Source organism: Psittacula echo, assembly GCF_963264785.1.
Source record: "Psittacula echo genome assembly, chromosome: Z".
NCBI classification, from domain to species: domain Eukaryota; kingdom Metazoa; phylum Chordata; class Aves; order Psittaciformes; family Psittacidae; genus Psittacula; species Psittacula echo.
Window position 1 is genome coordinate 9,466,125 of NC_137742.1, and position 23,190 is coordinate 9,489,314.

Consider the following 23,190-nt stretch of genomic DNA (forward strand, 5'->3'; position numbering starts at 1 on the left):
TTCCACTCCATTGACCTTTGCTTTCTAATGAGAAACAAACTTTCCACCTCCACCAGATAGATAGGGTAAATCTCATATCAATCCACATCAGAATGTGGATTTTACATGGTTTGAAGAGAAGGGACCTTTAAGCAGAAATGGGTTCTCAACTTTTGCTATCACAGCACTAACATTTCTCTAAACCAAAAGCCTTTATTTCAGCTGCTTCTTTGGTATCTGCAACTGTATCTGGTTCTGCAGTCACCTGTCCCCCACAATTCATAAAGTCATAATGAATGTATCCATTAAACAAGTCTTACGCACAGAAGCACACACACAGAAGTCAGGTCAAGCTATTTCATAGACCTATTTTACAAAAGGGTGAAGTGAAACTTTATTCAAGTCTCTCTGGCATAGTAATAACCAAACTCAAGGAAGGCATCCAAAAGTCTTAATTTCTGTCTTATGCTGTACAGAGCTGTTCCGCATTAGCAGCATTTCTCTTTCTGGCTGTTTCTCCTAACACTGAAAATAGTGGACAGTTTCTCAGCTGATGGGTACTGCTTCCTTTTACTTGAGTAACTAATGACAGCAGTTGAGGAGAAAGGTGGGTGTTGGGTAGAAAGAAGTTAATTAATTTTGGGGGTTTTAATCTTTTCTTTTGTACCAAACCATAAAACAAAAATTCTTCGGGAGCCAGAACATGTACCTCCAGTAATCAAAAGAGAGGCAAGGATCTGACTAATAGATATTACGTTCCATTATATGGTCTTGAAGTCAATAAACATTAGGTTACCTTCATGCAGTGAAAAAAGACCAGATTTATTAAAAAATCTTATCTGGAGGGTTTGCATTTCAATAGGATGTGAATTTGCATATTTTAACAATAACCTCCCATCATTCTGTCTGATCTGTGCTCAGTTGGCCATACAGATCACTTTATCTTGAATAGATTATCACCGGTTTAATAAACCCTTCATAATATGCAGGTATAACAATGGTACTTCATTGGATAAAGGAGGTATTAAAGTTCTTTTTCTGGAAATAGGGGTGGCCCAGATAGTGATTAACTTTATAGCTCTGTACATCCCTGCGCTGAATACACGATTGAAGGAGAGTATTCCCATTATTCACATTCAAAACGGACCAGATCTTCAGAGCTCCTATTAACTCCTCCTTGCCCATGGGAGCTGTGCAGGCATGGTAGCTAAGGCTGCTGGGGTTGTTATCTCAGCAGTGGCTACTACCTGAGACATCAGGAAAAGGCAACACCTTTCCTCAAAGCCAAGTCTCTTTCCATGTGCAGAGTATTATCAGTGCTAAGCTGTTTCATGGAGGACACACCTCCTCAGTGCTAGATGGAAATAAGGTCAACAAAACGCTCAGCAGAAAGCCAAAAGGTTTCTAGGCAGACAGCTTAGGTATCACAGTATCACAGTATCACAGTATGTTAGAGATTGGAAGGGACCTCAAGAGATCATCTAGTCCAATCCCCCTGCCAGAGCAGGAACACCTAGATAAGGTTACACAGGAATGTGTCCAGGCGGGTTTTGAATGTCTCCAGAGAAGGAGACTCCACAACCTCCCTGGGCAGCCTGTTCCAGTGTTCTGTCACCCTCACTGAGAAGAAGTTTCTTCTCAAGTTTAAGTGGAACCTCTTGTGTTCCAGTTTATACCCATTACCCCTTGTCTTATCATAGTTTGCCATTGAGAAGAGCCTGGCTCCATCCTCATGACACTCCCCCTTTATATATTTATATACACTAATAAGGTCCCCCCGCAGTCTCCTCTTCTCCAAACTATAGAGACCCAGCTCCCTCAGCCTTTCCTCATAAGGGAGATGCTCCACTCCCTTAATCATCTTTGTCGCCCTGCGCTGGACTCTCTCCAGCAGTTCCCTGTCCTTCTTGAACTGAGGGGCCCAGAACTGGACACAATATTCCAGATGCGGTCTCACCAGGGCAGAGTAGAGGGGAAGGAGGACCTCTCTCGACCTACTGACCACCCCCCTTCTAATACACCCCAGGATGCCATTGGCCTTCCTGGCCACAAGGGCACAGTGTTGGCTCATGGTCATCCTGCTGTCCACTAGGACCCCCAGGTCCCTCTCCCCTACACTACTCTCTAACAGGTCGTTCCCCAACCTATACTGGAACCTGGGGTTGTTCCTGCCCAGATGCAGGACTCTACACTTTCCCTTCTTATATTTCATCAAGTTTCTCCCTGCCCAACTCTCCAGCCTGTCCAGGTCCCGCTGGATGGCAGCACAGCCTTCTGGCGTGTCAGCCACTCCTCCCAGCTTAGTGTCATCAGCAAACTTGCTGACAGTACACTCAATTCCCTCATCTAAATCATTGATGAATATATTAAATAATACTGGTCCCAATACTGACCCTTGAAGCACTCCACTAGATACAGGCCTCCAACTGGACTCCGCCCCATAGACTACAACTCTCTGGCTTCTCTCCTTCAGCCAGTTTGCAGTCCATCTCACTACCTGATCATCCAGGCCACACTTCCTCAATTTAGCTATGAGGATGCTGTGGGAGACTGTGTCAAATGCTTTGCTGAAGTCAAGGTAGACCACATCCACCGCTCTGCCATCATCCATCCACAATGTTATTTCCTCATAAAAGGCTAGGAGGTTGGTCAAGCATGACTTCCCCTTGGTAAAGCCATGTTGACTGCCCCTCATAACCCTCTTATCCTTGACATGCCTTAAGATGGCATCAAGGATAAGGTGTTCCATCACTTTCCCAGGGATGGAGGTGAGGCTGACCGGTCTATAGTTACCCGGGTCCTCCTTCTTGCCTTTTTTGAAGACTGGAGTGACATTTGCTTTCCTCCAGTCCTCAGGCACCTCTCCCGTTTCCCAAGACTTGGTAAAGATGATGGAGAGTGGTCTAGCAATGACTTCCGCCAGTTCCCTCAGCACCCGCGGGTGCATCCCATCTGGACCCATGGATTTATGGATGTCCAGATTGCTCAACTGGTCCCTAACCCATTCCTCATGGACTAAGGCAAACCGCTCCAGTGACCTGACTTCATCTGAGGTCTCAGGAGTACAGGGTTCTTCAGGACTGCCTCCGGCAGAGCAGACTGAGACAAAGAAGGCATTCAATAACTCTGCCATCTCAGTATCTTCTGTCACCAGGGCACCCATCCCATTCACCAGTGGGCCTACCTTGCCTCTGGTATTAGTTTTATCAGCTATGTATTTGAAAAAGCTCTTTCTGTTGTCCTTGACCCCTCTGGCCAGATTTAATTCTAAGGTATGTACCCTGCTTTCAAGGAAAAAACAGAATTATTCTTGTTTCCTGTCCCAGGCTTTGACTTACTTTTTGCTCTCACTTTCCACACAGAAGCTTATTTTCCACTCTCTGCCCTTTACAAGAGATGAGTCCATCCCACAACTCTCACATCTTGTCTTGTCATCACAAAATGTTTGGTCGGGAGCAGCATGCTCAGACCCTGTGCAGGGGAAAAATGAGTCTCTGCCAAATCACAGGGCTGGCTTTTGCCTCCTGCAGTCTCCACAGGGACAGGCTAGTATTTATATATGCCTGCCATTCAAGGCTCCTGACCGCTTTTTTCATGAGACACGGTATCAATGTACTATCACATTAGTACCAATGCACTACAGACAGGGGCAAATATAATTTTCATGTTGTCCTGCAATTTTTGATTTCTTCATTTTTGTTTCTTTATTGATGTTTGCACCCTGACTTGGAAAAAAACCTGCTACTGTTCCTCTCTCGGGTACCCAGCAAGCAGCTGTGAGCATTAACTGTGCACACAAAAAGCTTAGACAACCCACAGGCTACTGTGGCATTGAGCCCAAGCTTGTAGACCTTAATGAGAGATAATGCTTGCCCAGGACCAGCTCTGTAGTCACACATCCCTGAAATATGGACTGCTTCACATCTGACCAGCTGGGAGCACAGGAATAATGAATTTTGTGGCTGAGTGTGCATGCATGTGTGAGAAAGAGAGAGGATGTCACACACACGTTCTCCAAGATAATCTTGAGAGCAACTAGAACTTTTCACATTCTCTCCTGACTCTGTTTTCTTTTTTCTATGCTCAAGCTGTGTTCATGCTTGCTTTTCCAAAGCTCCCATCATGAGCTTTTTGCTTCTCAAGAGCCGACATGCCGGTGTGCTGCCTGACAGTGGGAGCACAGCAAGGCTGGTGAATAATGGAAAGTTATTGACCTATAATAACCTGGCATTATTGACCATAAATGATTTAGTTAAAGCGCACACACACACACCCCACCTCATATGAAGGAGCTGAATTTTGAACTCCCTTTGCCCAACACTGGCTCAGTGGAGCTTATCGCAGGGCAGGGAAGGGGGACATTTTGAACTCGCATGAAATTAATGTTAATCAGAACAACATTTATGATAGTGGTCTAATAAGATTCTTGTGAGGAATAAGCATAGCACCTGGAGCCACAAGCAAATTGTCCTGAGTCTTTACTTAAAGTTCTGTGAAGGCACAAACCTTTCCGGACCTTCAGCAAAGTTCACAGATTTTAGGGCCGAGGAGGACAATTTTCATCAAGCACTCTGACCCCTGTCCTATGGTAGGCTAGAGATTAACAACTAGCAGGACCGATAACCTGTCATTGAACAACAGCACAGCATCTAGGGAGAAGGAAAACCATCCAAATTTGATGCCAGACTTCCCACTCTATTATTTTCCATTTCTGCTGAGCCAGCTCTTCCCCTTCAAAGTGGAAGCACTGACATCAGCTCCTTTGGAGCCACAAAATGTTGGTTGTCCTGCCAGAAGCCCTGCTCAGGGCTCACACCTGCCCTCAGGTTCCCATTATCTGGTTACATCTGCAGGGTCAGGCATCCCTGAAACCCCCACAGCTTCCTGTGCCTGAATGGAGCCCTGTAGAAATGCAGATGTCTGAGCTGGAGAGCTTGGCTGGGTCAGATAAAGATGTGAGCGAGTAACTGTTTAATTGAGCCAGATTTTTGAATGAGATATAATCCCAGCAGCTAGCACAACTGCCATATGCCCTCCTAAGATGGCTGTGCTTGTGTCAGGATCTGAATTTTGTGGCTGGCCCCTATTGTGGAAAGTTTATGCCCAGCTTTTGACAGATGAAACTTTGCAGCTTGGACCTGTTCCTGATTATCTATCAGTGTTCAACAGACAGCCATAAAAGCTTCTCATTAGGTTTGTGGGTACTGTTCTTTATACACGAAATAGCCAGACTCACTGCGCCTGGTTCACTTTGTATTTCAGGTTCAGATGTGCAAAAGAAAGGATTGCTTTGGTTTCAGATTTATCTATTTGGAGTTCTTGAGAGATGACACAAGAACAAAATTTTAACTCTCAGTGGTGCTGATCTGTGATACTGAAGCGGCTGTGAATTGGCATTTGCAGCACAAAAAAAAAGTGTCAAGATGCAAGAATTCATTTCCTTGCTTTTCTAAGTTCATGGCATATTTTTCTACCGCCTCCATAGGCATCAGAGGCTCCTGGAGCTGCTTCCACAGACCAAAATCACTACAGACAGGCAATCGCTGGAGTCAAAGGTGTACTGAAGGTCTGTGTACTGAAGTAACTAATTGTTGAGTACATTTTAAGTACCTAATGAAGCAGGCTTCCCGGAGTAAATCCTTAATTTCTCCGTCTAGGAAATTGGGTCTGCATAATTTAGTTGTCTAAATTTAGGCAGGCAAGAGCTCCCTCTGGAGGTCTCTAAGCAGCCCGTTTCTCATCATGGGCAAGGCCAGGTGCTTGCTTCTGAAAGGCAATTTCATGAGATCAATGGTTTAAGTACAAGTTAAGTCTTTTCACTAAGCAAATAGGATCTCTCCCAAAATTTCCAATTTTTCATCCAGTATTAGAGCTAAACGAAGAGGCAAGGAAAGCTGTAAAGAAATAATTGAATTTCTTTCTAAAGTCAGGTAAGGAGCATGACCCTTGTCTCTCAAAAAATCAGTGCGAGCAGTGGGAGAAGTGCAGTCTCCCATCTGTATGTGCACCCTGTTGCTTACTTGTGCATAGTCCCCAGAACAGACAAAAATGTCTAACTACAGTGGTACTTGACATAGGTCCACAACTTTTTCAAGGGCGTCAGCAGAACAGGAGGAGCTGATTTCCTCTTTGGTGAGCAGCAACAGGACATGAGGAGATGGAATGAAGAGGAAGCTCACATTGGACATTAGGAAAAGGTTCTTTACTGGGAGGGTGGTTAGTCACTGGAACAGGCTCCCTACATCACCAACCCTGTCAGAGTTCAAGGGGTGTCTAGAAGGCTCTTTTAGTCAAATGATTAGCATGAGGAAATCCTGCAAGGAGGCCTCAATGATCTTTATAAGTATGATTCTATGATTCTATGGCTTCCAGCTCTGTCCTTCCTTCCTCCCTCTATAATTGACTATTATACCAGCATGATCTGTGCCTTGATACCTTGGATTTATAGAGCTTTTAACAAATATAAATTCCCCTTTGCACACACCCCATTTAATCAAAACCTTGCTGGTTTAAGCAGTCTGTTTTATTAAATTACCAACCTATGAAGCCATTAACTCAATTAGAAGCAGCAGTTCTGTAGTCTTGAACAACCAAGGGGTAATATAGCAGCGGTATATGTTATGCAGAGTATGGCACGTTATAATAACACTGAGAGCTTATATAGCATTTTAGAACTTTACAATTTTGTAGGAATAATATCTAATTAATCCTTACCATGGGCCCTTAAGGTAAAGATTACTGTCTAACCCCTTTCTCCATGGAGGAAACTAAGTGGGGAAGAAGATGATATGTTATAGACTTTGAAAAACAGTTCAAGGCCATACCTTTCCACACTTTGCATTTGCAGTAAGTAGACTTTAGACTTCCAAACTGCTTTCTTTCTGAGAAGATCAACACCAAGTGACCGCTGCCTCCCTTTCTGGTCTCCGTATTGTAATGTGTAATAGGCTATTTGTCTTAAAACATTTCTTCCTTTTTGTGGCGTGAAGGGAATAGGGAGGAAGACTCCAAAGTGATATAGAAATCTTACAGGAGTAAGTTACACCCATTACACATAAGCACTTTTGGTAACTGTGTTCATACTTGCTGTGGTTGCCTTGGGCTTCTGAGTGTTTTTGGGAACCAGATATATTTTCAAAAGTGAATGCCAATTCATGGCCATCATTTCCCACAGCTATGTTAACCCAGGAAATTCTCTTTTCACTTCTCAGGGTAGAAACACCCACAAGCTCATCTATGTCACCTCAGTTATGTGATCTGAAAACAAATAAGGAGGATTGCAGGATCTCATTTAATTAGACTAGAATGGTTTGTTTTGGAAGTGACCTTACTGATCATCAGGTTCCACTCAATCTCATAGGCAGGGATAACTTCCACTAGACCAGGTTGCTCAGAGCCCCATCCAACCTGGCCTTAATTCCTTAAAGACACAAATTAAACCCCCTTGATTTGTAACCAGAACAATGACCTGCTGACATAAAGAACAGATCCTAAATGTAAAGATTTTGTCTACAGATTTATGTATGTGTGCTTTTGTTCTATAAAATTTAGTAAAAGATTTATTTTGTTTTGTTTAATTTTTAGCAGAAAAAGGTTTTGGGAACAACTTTGTATATTTTTACAAGGTTTTTAATAGTAAACACTGCAGAGATGATGAATAGGATAAAAAACTGGACTTGATCTTAGTTTGAGAAACAAAATGACAGATTTAGGATTAATATCTGCTTTAAGCAAAGTACAGAGAGGAAAGAAACAGCTTAAAACAGTGAAAAGCCAATAATACTTCTAACAATAACTGTTGCGTACTGTAAAGATGCATCAATCCTAAATTATCTTGAGCAACCATGTATGATAATATAAATAACAGAGAATTTATTTTCATATATTCATTTTCTTTAAGCTGTATTTTGAGCATTAAGAATTTCTTTTATTTTGGAATTAAAATTCCTTTTAAAAATTTGCTTGGGTCCAGAATTTGAGGATTTAAGGAAAGCAGAGATACGTGGGGTAAAATTTCAAAAGCTAGAAACATTAGTAGTGCTTGTAAGAAAGGCTAGATCAGGGCTATCTTTAAATACAGAGAGGTTTGCATTATACCTTAATTCAAAGAATTAATAAGTAATTTATTTAAAGTAGATAATTTAAAAAAAAAACAACAAACCATAATTGCTCTCAGTGGTCATGGCTCCAATTTATCTCATTTCATATTTACACCATGTAGCACCCAATTCACACTGCAGAGAGAGAAAGTACAATCTGGCCCAAATTTTCAAATATGCTTATCACCCAGTGGACAAAAAATCTTTTAATTATCTGTCTGTGTATTTGAGAACATCCTGTGTTTGAAACAGAAGGTTTCTTAACTACTGTGATTTCTTGCTTGGTTTCCCTCTCTGAATTTTTTTTGCTTTGTGTCACATCTTGAGAGTATTTCTCTGCTGTGATTTTGGAAGGATGCTGCTAGAAAGCAGCAAGCCTTGTTTTCCTCCACGCTGGTTCAAACATGCCAGTGCTGCTTAGGCTTGATACTGATCCACGCAGAAATATCAGTCCCTGGGAGTTCAGACACACACTGCAAAAAGGTTAATGGTTAATACCACCAGAAAGTTTATAGGTGAACCTCTAGTGGATCTGATCAACGCTCTGTCTTTAATCAAATGCCACAGCAGAAGAAGAGGAAGGAGGAAGGAAAATGTAGCTGGACGAGTTGTCTCTTCTCAATGAGGCCTCTCTGGTTTGCCTCTTCCAACTTTAACCAAACTGAACACACAAGTAAAAGAGGGGGTCAGACTTGCAGGAAAGTGAGAAGCAAATGGGGGTGAAGAAGAAGGGAGTAAATAACTTGGAGCTATTGGCTGTGATGCCAGAGGTGGCATGATGCTTCCGGCCACTAACAGATGTGGACAGGTGAACCTTTACACCAAATCAATCATCATATTTATTCTAATTGTATCGTAATAGTCCCCCAGGAGCTCAGTTCAAATGAGCTTGACATTATTAAAATTTTAATGCCCAGTTTTCATAGCTGAATGAATATTTAAAGGGTATGTCCCAGGCTTAAGTTATGATGATGAAGAAATTAATGGAATGTCTTGTTTAATGCTTTGGTACATGTTGACGCAAAAAAAAAAAAAAAAAGAAAAGAAAAAAGAAAAAAAGTGGATACTCAGGGTGGAAAAGAAAGAAAGGCAATGTTTAGGCATAATTAGAGGAGGAAAGCATCAGTGATTCATTAGTATCAGACATCACTCTTGTTGGATAGCTCTCAGCAGAGAGGAAATATTTATCATTCAGGAGGGGGAAAATGAGCGTGCGGTCAGGGACCAGAAGAGAAATAGCTCCACACGAATGACAGATCAGAAACGAATCCCTGGAAGTCTCCAACCGCATCCCTACTTGGTGGAATGAGACTGCTAGCCTTTGCTGTGTGGAGCAGACACAGAAAATCACCCTTGTTACCCAACCAGGGTGTTTGTTTACTGTAAGTACCCAGATTAACTTTGAAGGATGGCATAATTAATCAGCAATACTCATCAGTCTGGCAATTACATTATAGATAATTGTTAAAACATAGGACCAGATGATACCAGTTACACATAGATGAGGGTGAGGGACAGCTCCTATTGTACTGGAGGGCCCGATTCTGTACAGGCGGAAACTAGTATAGGAGATTGCATTGACTCTGAGAATCTCAAATCTGGAAAGACTGGGGATCTTTTTTAAGCCTTCCATGCTTTTCCCAACTCAGAAAATGTTTGGGAAGCTAAGGATTTTTGTTTTCACCTCTTTCTGAAAGCTATGATAATACTTGCAAGATTCCTGTTCTTCTTGTGCTTATTATTTTGCTGTAAGGAACAGAGGACTAACTTGGGCTGCTGGCTGGGCATAAAATCCACCCACTACGCTTTTCCTAGATGTGAAAGAGGACTGAAGAAAAAGTTAATGCTGTAAGCCCTTTGACAAAAGATTTTCTTTAAAGAGGCACTGTCAAGATTAAGATAATCTTACTCTTTCTCTGAGTCTTTTCCTGTTTTGTTTTCGTTTCGGTTTGTTCAGGGTTTTTTTATTACTATATATTATTTTCATTTTGCCAGCTCTTTCTGGAACTGCAGCCCTCTTCCGGTACACAGCTAAGGGTTTTATCTTCAGGCAAGGTTTTCACACATCAAACTTGAGGTGTTATTTCAAATCAGTTTAGAGAAAACAGTGTAGAAGGTAGCATGGCTGCTGGGCTTTTTTCTGCTCAAATGGGACTTATTTCTGGTTATCTTAAAATAATTAGACTGTTTGTTCATTAATAGAAGTGAAAGGAGAACGCAACCATACCACGTGTATAATGGTAACGATATGACTTGACAAGGAAGACGCTAAGATTCAGAAATGACACAATGTCCTACTTGGAATAGGTATAGGTCTGGTCCACCCTGGGTGACGACTGAGTAATGGACCTCAGTAATGGACCTAGGCAATCCGTTACTGAAGCAAGTTTACCCCACAGGTGACTTTGATCCTTGGGAGAAAGGAAATGAGGGTGGGAGGAAACCAGTGAACACTTCACCCTTGAAATCAGGACCATTTTTGGGGGGGGGAAATCACTTTCTGGCTCAGAGTGGATCTAGTCCAGTAGCAAGGAAAAACCTGCTTGCAACCTTAACCCTGTGATAGCCAATTCCAGTTCCTGGAGAGGGTATGCTTCAGTTCTAGCCCTGAGGCTATCTGCACATTTACGTCAAAGAGAGAGCCTTTATTTCATGGTTCTGGCTGTGGGTGAAAGCAGCTAGTTAATTTACACTGCTTACTCAGTTGTTTGTTAAATGGCAGTGCTGTGGAAAGCATTTCTCCATGGGTAAAAGGGCTGGCTGTGGTTCTTATCTTTGTGGCCAGGCATACAAATCCACAAGCACAGAAGGTCTAATCTTCTTGGATGGATGGTGGCCAAGCTCCTTTTGCACTCAAAGCACTGAAGTCAATGGAGCTTGGCCTTGCCTATAGTCTGCAGAGTCAAGCCAAGCAACCATTAGTGGCAAAGGCGGCATTTGGGTCTTGCTTCAGAAGAAGAGATAAAGCCTACAGAATGTAGAGCACAGCAGGGAAGCGCCAACAGCCAGAGGTCATGGGCTCAGGATAAGGAAAAGACGAGAACATTTGTTCATCTCTAAGTGAGGGGGTATGGGTTATGTCTATAATGCCTAGAGTAATACATCTGCCTCTCTGGCCTGCTTGCCTGCCCCACTCACATGCATGCTGGAGAGGCCTCTGGCCTCTGTGCAATGTGCCCAACAAGCACAGAACATTGAGATGCTCCACACATAGAGGACATCTCACCTTTCCCCTTATCCATACTTCCTCGCCAAGGCAGCTCCTGAGCATGCTCCAAACTGCAGGCAAGGCTAGGTAACCTCAGAGCAGACCAATGCAGACAGCAACTGTGAGACAATTCAGATACAAGGTCTGCGAGCAAGATTTCAACTAGGCATAGGTAAACCTACAACCACAAACACCCAAGCTAAGCACACATTGCTAAACCAGTCTGGGACCTTGGCACATACTCACATCACTCATTTCAGTTTTACATTGTCACCTAGATACACTTATTCATTAGCCATGCTGGGCAGCTTAAGGCTATCTTGGTTGTGGCTACTTTCTTATGTGTGGATTATGGTGTTGCTCTTCCCTGAAAGAGTTTGGGAGCACAGTATCTAGGCTAAAATGTGGTTTCTTTCTACTAAGTGCATTTAGAGCTGGCTAATAGAAAATGCCAAGGATATAGAAGAACTATTTTAGATAAAGGTGGTATGGGCACATTTTAAAATTGAATGTAAATTATCTTGAAAGAAACTCAAGTGGGAAATTAGAAGAGAGGTGAGATTGTAGAATAGCTTATCCCTACTGATATTAAGGAAGAAAGGAGGAAAGGACAGCAAAAGACTTACTTAATTTTATATTAGAATTTCATGTGTTTATGAACAGAATTTCGCATTGTGATAGTTCATGGTAACAGCAAGGAACCGGGTTTAATGAGCAGGGTGTCCCTTGAAAACTTACACTCTGCTGTCAGGATACACGAACAAATAGACCCTTTATATAGCTTACCATCACCAGTGGGCCAGTCCTGGAACTCTACATGCTTGAGTACAGTCAATGTCCAGGAACAATTGAAATATGTAAGGAGTCTGGGCCTTCAAACGCATTTCCTAAACTAAAGTCAGCATCCAGTAAGTCACTTCTTTCCAAGAAAGAAAGGTCAAGTGCACAAACCAAGCAAGATCCATGAGTGCAAATAAATACCCATCTGGATGGGTAGGGAATCAGTACCTTAGGGCATACAATGTGTGTGGTGGCATGGTCTAGCAGGTGAAACACCACTTTTACTGTGGCTGCCCAAAGCTTTAAGAGGATCTCCTGTTTTTTTCTTTCACAAGCAGATTTATATTTGAAAATGGTATTTATAAGCAGTGTTGTTTCTCTTGTTTTGGAAAATGAGGTTTTGCTGTTCCAAGCGTCCTGTGTTTTGTTCCTCCTATTGACCTCAAACCTGCCACAAGTTGAGCTCTCCCTTTACCCTTCCAAACTTCATTTAAAACCAGAGGCACCGTAACGTTGACCGCTACAGAGCCAACTTCCCCACATACAAACCAAAGTATTTGTTGTACTGGAAAGGTTTTATTTTGCTATTAAAAAATCAGCTGTTTCTTCCAACTCAAGCCCAAACAGTTTTGTAGAGAGAAAGTTTTGGATTTGAAATCATAGACTTCTACACACGAACCTGAACTGAATTTAAGTTCCATCTATACATGCAAGACAAATGGACAGATGAATCGATAGTTAGATGGATGGGTTATAATGTCTTTTATATGATATATAGAAAATACTCTCAGAGTTCAGGGGTGGCCGGCAGCAATCATTCTCAGGGTAGGCACCAGAGCATTGACTGATTTGTAAAGGTCAGACCCCTCAAGATTTTTTTTTTCATATCTCATACATTCCCATTTCAGGTCTTCTTATCTATTTGTGTACATGTCTATGACACACATCTCATCAGGCAGGAAAAGAGGGTGGTAGGGAAGAATTAAGAGTCCGCTACACAGAAAAGGCTTGGTATAGAGTCATTCCAGATGCAATGTTTTACTAGTGAGTGCTTCCCACAAGGTAAGCCAATGTGATTTTCACCAGATGTCCTAGAATATTTCCTCTATCTGCTCCTTCATTAATCTGACATCGTATCAGTTTGTACTGCCCACACAAATGTGTGCTTAATGTGTAATCACATGGCAATTCATACAACCACAACACTTACCTCTGTTCCCGTGAAGGCAGGTTTTTGCTCTATGCCTTACAGTTGCAGTATGCAGAAGGCTGGTTTTGTAGCAAAATAATCTTGAAGCAGCTTTCCTGATTCTGTACCATTCACAGAAATTTCCCTGAGACGAGGCTCTGACTTTGCTTTTCGGATTGGTTTATTTTTTTCTTCCGAGAGAGGAGATTGCTTTGGATTCACTCTTATGGCTATCTAGTTTAGATCACTGTAATTCAATTATGTCTGTCAGAATCAGGTACAGACTGATTTACTTGAACTTTGCAATTACACACACAATTCGATTGTAGGTGATTTTCTTGGCCTTTCCAACTTTGACACTAATATACTTTGCATTTCCTTAGGGCCTTCAATCACAGCAGGTTTTGCTCAATGTTTTAAAAGTTATGACCTAATCCTACAAACACGTTCCTGCCAGTACTCATACAAATAGCGGTGTTGACTTCAGAAAAATTCTTATTGTGTGCATGGCAAACCCCCAGAAAGTTGGCAGAAGTGGTAAAATGAAATTCCTCTTTAGTGCTTTGGAGGGGAGATTTTAAACAGAAAAATTCTCACACTGAAGAAATAAGTAATTATTTTCTAGAAATTTCCTTAGGAAGCAAGTTGTTCTGGGATGGGATTTTCTTCCATGAGGCTAGCCAGCATCTGCAAAGATGCAGCAGTGCCCAATAAGCATTTGCTAAAACCTTCTAGGTCACATCAGCATCTTATCCTTTCTGATGAGGTCACAGAAGTATTTCATCATTGATTTAGAGACAGAACATCTGTAAGCGAGAAGAGTTTGTTACTTGACATTATATCTGTCTACATAATCCAGATATAGAAATGACTGGATGCTTGTTTGTTTGTTTACTTGCTTGCTTGTTTGTTGAACACCAACGTTTAGAGGCATTTTTTTCATCAACCACCTTCGGAGTACTTTTATCTTTATTGCACAGAAAAGAAAGCTGAGAAAAAGGCAGATGAGAAGGCTGAGAAAGAGACAGATATAGTTGTAGTGATACATCCAGACTCATCCAGAAGGCCAGCATGGAGCTGGAAACAGGCCTCCCCTAAGGTTAACACCTACTTTTTATACTATACCAGAATATATCTTTGGGAACTTCAGGAAACATGGGCAACAGAATATCTTTCCTCACAGTTTTTAATACAGAGTTAATCACCTCCCCTAATCTGTTCTTAGGAAGCATTCAAACTTCTTAAGCCCTCTAAGGAGAGGTGAAAAGACTATTACTAGGTAGATGATCCATGTGGTCATCTTCTATGGCCTTATAGATCATGCAAGCTCTAGAATAGCATTTTTTTCTTCTGAAGTGACTTCTTCCTTAAGCTTCCTTAAGCGCAACCAGCAGATTACCTTCAACATAGTTCTCTTCTGCCTCAGACATCATCTTCCTAACCATTAATGGCATTTCATTGATCTTCATCAGTCTCATCTTTGCTTTTTCTTCCTTTCTCAGATCACATTTGAAGCTATTCAGGATGTCTCTATCCTTTTTATTTTTTTCCTTTCTTCTTCTATTTATTTCTACGTTTGTCCATTCTCAAGCTTGGTAGAGACTTAGTCCTGGCTAGAAACACCAGGTATACTAATGACTAATGTAAAAGTGAGTAAGACAAGAAACGAAAGTGTAGTAGGAACAATGAGAGGAAGAAAGATGGAGACAATGAGGAATAAGCTGTCTCTGCTTCCTACTCTTCTTTCCCAAGTGATCCTTCTACCTGCTTTAAATTAATATCAAAGCCAGAGGGAGCAGAAAAAGGTTGCTTGGGGAGAAAATGACAACCTTAGGAAAAGAAAAATCATGATGCAGAAAAGCGTCTGTCCCCTGTCTAATTCCTGCAGTGGCCTGTAGCTGATGGTGCTGAGAAAAATACAGTGGCAAGCTCTGACATTTCATTTCTGTGGAGAATTGAAAAAGGGCTTGCTGTAATTCATTGCTTCTTGTAGCTCAAACCCTTTTTGACAGGAGTACCTGTGCTGTCTTTTAACAGTGGCACCACGGTGGCTGTAATTGGACATGAAAAATGATGTCGTGTTTCTACTTGCAGGGAGGATTGGGGTGGAGGTAGGTGGAGCAAGTGGCAAGTTGATGTGAAATGATGACAACTGGCATTATTTGAATGGGTTTGTTTTAGACAAAAGGAAGGAAAAGCCAAAATGAAAGGTATGAAGTGTAACAAGTACAATCATCTTGCCCCAGGTGTGCAAAGGTCACAAAGTAAAAGTGATTTTAAGTAGGGAAGAATATACAAAGGATCAAAGAAAAATGAGAACCTGACGTTCTAACTCCTCCAGGAACCAAAGTGCTTATGGCATTTGTGGCAACCCCTTTTCCTGTTATAGGGCCAATTCACAGCTGTAATGATACACAGTGCCCACAGTTCCAATACAGACAGGGAATATTAGACACCAGCTTTGCCTGAGGCAATGCTGGGAACACAGCTGTGAGTAAAACTCTGGTTTGCCATTCACTTGCCAATCCTTTAAAAATTAGGTCTTTCATAAGTAACCAGAAACCCAGTTTAATTCTTTATTTTTTTGTCTCTTGCCTAAATCTCTCTGTGCTTCCATGGTCCTCAGCACACCTTTGTTATGGCATCATTGTTGAATGAGGCACTTCAGAGTAAATTTTTGGCCAGTTTGGATTCTGAATCATGAATGAGGATGAATATATTGTCCTGATTTACAATGGGTTTATGACTATTAAGCACTCTGGTACCATGGTATCAGGCATCTTCGTAATATATATAGAGAATAAAAATTTTTAGTCAGGTTTTAGATAATAGGAGGGAGGATATAAACTCTTTCTGGGTTAACCAATGGTAAATAAGTATACTTTTCTCAATGTGGCAGCCCAACAGGGATAATATAGAATAAGGAATCATGATCATATTTCAAAGGAGAGCACAAAGACCACCCTTGGGCAGAGGAAAGAATGATCATTGAAATGGACAGAGGTGTAGCACATCCTAGAGAAGAGCTTAACAGAGTATATCCAGTCTGTCTATCAGTTCAAATGCTGGATCAGCCTACCTAGGTCTTTTCTCATGTTGCCAAATCTCTTTTGAAGACTTCTAGTGATAGGGATGAATAGAACCTCACAGCTGTGTCTGTAGTTCCTATGATCTCATTCAGATACCCATGGTATTAATCCTATTTGATGACTGGCAAATCTTATTCCTCCTGTCACAATATCAGAGTCCACCGAGACAAGACAGGTACTAAACTCATGACAATTCCTAGCAGTGAGCCTGAACCCCTAAATTCCCTTCTCCCTAAAAAGGCATTTCCCCAGACTGGGGAAGGTACATCATTCTGCCATTTTATTTTCCCACTTATCCTTTTTATGCTCCCTGTGACACATCGTTGCTTCCAGAATGTCTGTGTTTAAAAACTAAATAAATTAAAAATTGTTCCATAGATGGAGAGAGGAAACTTAATTATTTTCCTCTCAGTGTTTCTCCCTATAATTGGTGTCTTTCATGTCAAGATGATCTCAATTTATATTATGGGCTCCGTGCAGGCAGCACTTTCTCTTTGGTCTATAAAGAAATTGTCAAGTGTATAAATCATAGTGTACATTAAATTACACTAGCCTTTTACTTATTAATTTCCTCAGGTTTTTCTTCTTCTATTAGATGCTCATTCCCTCTCCCTTTTTTTCCTTTTATTGGGAATCATCTACTTTTTCTCATTTCCTAATCTCAGATAAAAAGACAAAAGAAACCCTAAAAGACACCCAAACAAATGTTTTGCTACTCGATCTGATGATCTTCTCTGCCTTTTGCAAACTGACCACATGCAACTCTATGGGTAGGAAGTGCTCTGTCTAGTTTTAATAAAGACTTGATCTAAAGCTTACTGAAATTCAGTGTGGATTTTCATGGCCTTTAGCAAGCTTCCGATCAGTACGTACATTGGTAGATTTATGGAGTGTTCTGCATTGCAAAGCTGTATCCATTTTGGATTCCAGACACTGCCTGTCAGGGCTGTATGCAGCATACCTCCTATAAATTCCTGGCTACTGTGAGTATTTCTCTGAGTGAGTGCTTAGATTTGGGGTTTGGGATGTCTTGGAGTGGGTACCAGGGACCTCTGCCCACCCTTCTCTGGCCAGTGGAGTTAGATTAGCCATTTTGTCCACCATAGGAACCCAAGATATACAGTGTGAGTACAGCTGTCAAAAATGAACAGGTATCAAGTCAGTCCTTGGTAAATAAATGGCATTAATATCAACCTGCTGTAAATGCAAATCAAATGCAGTGATTGAGTAGCTGGTAGAAGTTAAAGCAGAGTAACTGGGTAGTTTGGCTTCATTATCCTGCGTATAAGAACCAAGATGGGGTTTATGTCACCTAACTCTAACTGCATAAGCTACCTTTATGACCAGTGGAGAGAAACAGCCATTACAGAAAACCACTCATCCTTGCCATCTCAGACACCAAGCTTAAAAGTGCCTTAAAACTACACTTTTTAGACATTTGGACATGACATAAATTACCCTCTCCACCTGCATGATGTCAGATCTCTAAATGCCTGTAAAACCTAGCTGCTCGCATGTGGTTAGAGGAGCCCTGTGGCAGGATGTCCATCCTGCTGCCTTTAAGTATATAACCTCTGGTCCTGCTAATGTCTTATAAGTGTGCGAGCAACAGGTCTTTACAGTCGCAGAAGCAGTGGCTGATGCAAGGTTTACCCAGTACCAGATTCTTTGTTGATTTTCAGCTCTCTGGAGTTTGTTGAATGATACAGGAATACAGAGGAACAGAAATTTCTCAGTAGCGTCTGGAACCATTGATCCTTCTCTCCCAAGTGTGAGTCTAACTGTAGTCAGTTTATGGTTAACTACATTTTCCTCTTGAGACAGCAATGCAGCAAGATCTATTAGGTTCTCTATCGTCTTAACTTACTTGTCAGCCAGCCTGATAACTTTTATTGCTAAATATGTGTGCAGAGCAATTAGAATAAATCTAAACTGCTATTAAATACTTAAAAAAAAAAAAAAAAAAAAAAAAAAAATTGGAAAAAAAGAAACTCTAAACCTACCAGCCTTGCTACCCACAAAGGGTAGTGGGGATAGCAACAAATAATGGAGGGACAGTGTCACCTGAAGGGGCTGTGTGACACTCATCAGCCAGCCTCTGGTCTGACATCATTGGGAAGCAATATGTTGAGAGATTCCCAGTGCCTTCTGACTTCCTGCTCCTTGTGATGCCTGTTTGCACTTTCCTTGGCTACCAAATCTAGGTGATAACTTCATGCCACACATAGGTGGTCACACACAGAAAGATATTTTGTATAGTCTGTTACACAGTGTATGGATTGCTCTAAGTGACACGTAGGAAGAGGGAGGGAAGGCTTGCAGATGAAAATCTCAGCTGGTTCTGATCCAGTCTGCATCTCCAGCTACTAACAGGAGGGGTATATCCTGACCCCTGTCCATCAGATACCCACGTCGTGTTAAGCACTACCAGTGAAGAAGATTGTGGACATCTGTTGTCCTCTCTCCTGGGAGTGAGAAGCTTTGGGGAAAATTATGATCCCCAATGCTTTTGTTGAGTGAAAGAGAGATAAGTTTAAGAACAGAAATCCTATTCACATCACAATGGCAAGGCTTTTGTACTTGCTTATGTCCTGATGTAAGAAAGGAAAAAGATCTTTGACAAAACATCAGGAGAAGTTTTGACTCATATCCTACCCTCTCCAACTAAAAAATATCTCAATAACTAGAACTCCTGCAGTATGTGGACAAACCAGATCCAAAACCCATTCACCAAGTATGAAATGGGGTCTGCTGTGTTACGGGTGACTATCCTAATGAGCTAACAGTAGAGGTAGAATTCACTTTTACATTTTCTTTTCATCATGCCAATCTCAAGAAATCTTTGCAATTAATGTTTCACTGGTTCCAATGCCTGGACAAAGCATTTTTGTTCTGACACAGTAGTGCTTCCAGAAGAAACTATTAGAAATTTAAAAATTTATGTTTAAAGTTTCATGACCTGTGTGAAATGACTCAGATCTCTCTCCCAGCATGATTCAACAGAGCCCCTGTCAGGTAAATGGGGTGACACTGATTTACTTCAGACTGAGAAGTAGCCTGCACTCTGTAGTTACTCCCTTACTTACTGGTTTTTTCCCCATCATGATGCAAATTCTGTTACTAACTATGATGCATGGTTGAAAAAAAAAAAACAAAGCAAGCCTCAATATATGAATTTTTGATTCCACTATTAATTATGTGTCTCTCTTTGCTTTTTCTTACAGATGAACAGACCAATCCAGGTGAAACCAGCGGACAGCGAAAGCCGAGGAGGTAGTTGACTGCATTGCATTCAGCTGTAGTGCTAAGTATAATTGTTGTCTCTGGCTTCTCTCAGGCAATGTGCTGATCAATTAGTAACGTAATCACTGCCAAAGAAATTCCCTCTGCAGCAAAGATTCTCTTTATTAAATCTCCTTTACTTCGTCTCACTTTCCTCATATTCAATTATTATTTGATTTTAAAAGGCAGGCAGGTGCCAGCGATTGCCTGGGAAACAAATACCTGCCTCGTTAAGAAGTGAAGCATCGGGCCCTGATTTAACAAAGTTTAACAGCAGTACAGCAATGTGGGTTTTTCTGACCCATGTTGGACTGAGCTGCAGAGGTGTTTAATTTTGTTAGGATGAAGCAGATATGTTTTCTCTGATCGTGTTGTTTCTGCTTGGGCTGAAGCACCTCTGCTTTTGGAAAAAGCAAATTCTGAGGTAACAGTTTTCTGCACCTGTATCAGCTTATCTGGATAAACCTGTTGTGGAAACTGAAGACTTCTCTCATTCCTAGGGAGTTATTCAGGATTTGCACAGGTGTAGCTGAAATCAGGAGTTGATCTTTTGCTTTTCCATCCTGCACAGTGGATTTGGAAGGCTTTGCTAAGTGAGTGTTCAATAGATCACCAGTGATAAGGTGTTTCCTGTAAAAGGTTTTCTACCAGAACTGATGTGGTGATACTTCACTGTGCTCTTCTAATAGGGGTCTGTTTGTCAGATCAAAAACACAGCTTGCTGAAAAAGTGTGAGATGGCCTGTTATTCTGGATAAATTACTATTCTTGTCTTTTTTTCTTGTATCTGCACATTTATATATGTTTGTATATACATACATATACATGCACATACACAATGGTGCGATGCTTCCTTCTTCTCTATCGCTCTCTCTCTATCCCTATCTTTTTTGGAAAAAAATAGAGAGACTTTTGCCCATATATGCAGTAAAAACATGAGTGTTTATGTATCTTGTAAACGTGGGAGTAGATTTTGTCATCTAGTAATGAGGTGGCTCTTAGATGTGTGAAAACTCTTTAATTTCCACCACAGACGTAAACTCTCCCTCATTTATAGGACAACTGTCTTCATGCTGGCATTAGTGGAAATCTCCAGCAACAACTACTTAAAAAGAGTAAAATGCCTCACACACAAAAGGCACTGAAATTACGTTCTTTTTTCAGTTGAAAGCTTTGGATTCCAGAGGCTCTGACTGCGTCAGTGTGAGGCTGAAACTCTCCAGTGACTCAAGTCATTGGAAGACTTTGTACATAGCTTGTAGTTAAAGGGCTGGTGTTACGGAGTGGTGAAACCAGCATGATGACACAGACTCTGTGAGGAAGGGCTGTGGTGCTGTGTAATTGCAGAGCAGGAGCAGAGCTGAGTGCTGGAAAACCGCCAGAAAGCTCAAGGATAAATATTGCACTTTTAGTGTTTCCATAAAGTAAATTCAAGGGAATTTGGCCAACAGTGGGGAGAAAGTATCTGATGGGGTTTGCAATAGCAAGTTCTGATATCAAGGGCCGTGGCACATGACCAAGTTGCAGCAACCGCATGTTACATCGTGCAGCTTCGTCGGTGTTTTTTAACAGAACCAGGTCAATTTACCCCCTTTCCTTCCCTGTCTGACGATCTGGCTCTGTGTCTGAGTAGGAGTGGGTAAGCCATGAGCAGTTGTCAACGCCAGTCTCCTAGGGGAAAAGGGAAAAGCTCAGCTGCCTGGGTAAATGAGGGGACATTATGCGCATTCCAGTGAAGCTCATACCGACAGGGAGAGTGAAGGGAGGGCCTTTTGTCTATTTAATTAGACATACCAAAAAATAATAATTAGGCTGGCCAATTTGCTCAGTGCACCTACAGGGTATATAGCTCCCAATCGCTCTTTTTGAAAAAAAATATGCAAATTACTAGTAGAGAACACATGCCTGGCTTTCTGGGAAGGGTTTTCAACCTCTTTTGCTAAGAGCAGCTGCTTTCAGGAGGAGTGGTTTGAACTGCAAAGGGCTCCTGTGGTGGTTTGATTCCACAGTATCCATCACACCAACGGTCGCTTTTCCATTGTATTTTAGCTAATTATCTCCACAACACAAAGAACTGTCATCTTTCCTCATCCCATATTTCACCTACCGGTGGTGATGACAACGCAGTAGTCAAGCGGGTGCACTCATCATTGACGTGAAAGACACGTTGTCCTAATTCCCTAATGACTAGATACTTCTGGGCTGGTGATGTTTTGGGATGGTATGACTCAAGGGCAACTGTGGGAGAAAAGAACAATTGGCACCCAAGGGAGGCATTGTATGAAAACTTACGTTCTTCATGAGCCCACCGGTTAAAGCCGGCACGGCAAACAGAATGCTAAAAAGGAGCCTGTGTATCTTAGGAACACATCAAAAGACTTCATTAGGGCTGCAAGATAAAGGTCAGCTTCTACAACAAAGAAACTCAAGTTGTAGCTTATTATACCCCATCCGTATGTTAGGGTGGGATGTGAGCGAAGAGAGGGGCTTGAAAGATGAAGCAACTCTTCTGCACAGCACAAGAATATCTGAATACACCATGAATACACCTAGAATACTATCTTCTGGCTTATGGCTAATTTTGGTGTGAGGTTAAGGTATTAAAGAAAGAATGCAGTGAATGCAGCCTTTTTTCAGTCCGTAGTTTACAAGGACGCTTTTACTGGAAATGGTGAGCAATATTCTTCAGGAAGCAAGATTGTGGTTTATATAGGAGCAAATACCTGCATTTTGCTAAAACACGAATCTCCAAATTTTCCAGCAAGTTCTTCTTTTTTTTTTTTTTAACTCTCTTCTCCAATAAGATTCCACCCAGCATTTTTTCCTGTTGTTCTGGAGTCTGGATTTTGTTGGTCTTTAACCTTTCATGTGTCTTTATTCTCAGCTGAACTGAAAATGGGTGTATTAGCATTTAGTGTGTGTGAGTGAGAATTTAGACTATCGGGTTTGGGGAAGAATTCAAGATGTTGTTTGGCACAAATCACACTCAACCCAACAAAATGGAAATGCTGAATGCCCCTTATTAGTTGTGCTGGTTTTATTATTTTGTTTGTTAATCCCCATATTGGACTAAAAGCAAGACAAAGCATGCAATCCTTTTCAATAAAAACTGGCATTATTTACATTTGCCTAATCTCACAGGAACTAGAAATGAATGTATCCTCAGTACATTTCTCTAGGGAAACAGTCTAAATTAATGGGAAAATTTTGCATTTTGTGTTTCTGTTTGTGTGTGTGTGTATAGTCAAGCTACAAAATGTTACATAGGGGTATTCCTACTACAAAATGCTTCATGAATCTTCAAATACCCAATCAGAAGGTCAGAGTCCTTTGACATTTTATAGAGACTTTAGCAGTGATGGAATTGATAGAATGTGATAAAAAGGCAACAAATGTGTATTTCATTCTGAAAAGTCAGAGTGTAAGTCTAGCTCTATTAAGGGTATCTTAAAAACTCTCACTGGCCTTTGTTCTGTCCAAATTTTAGCTTGACTACACAGAAGCTACTTTGCTGCAGATTAGGTAGTCCAATATGTTTTTAGGGTTGTAAGTTATAGCTCCATAT

The 23,190-nt window shown here is 41.3% G+C and overlaps 1 protein-coding gene across 14 annotated transcripts in view; it reads left to right on the forward strand.

The window, feature by feature from the left end:
• Positions 1-23,190, forward strand: part of CELF4 (CUGBP Elav-like family member 4) — a gene marked incomplete at both ends in the record, with an annotated part of 693,842 nt that overhangs the window by 394,520 nt on the left and 276,132 nt on the right. For all 14 annotated transcript variants that reach the window (XM_080637032.1, XM_080637040.1, XM_080637033.1 and 11 more), the window contains one exon: positions 19,569-19,617. In XM_080637032.1, coding sequence (XP_080493158.1) covers positions 19,569-19,617 — 49 coding nt within the window. The remainder of the gene's footprint in view (positions 1-19,568; positions 19,618-23,190) is intronic.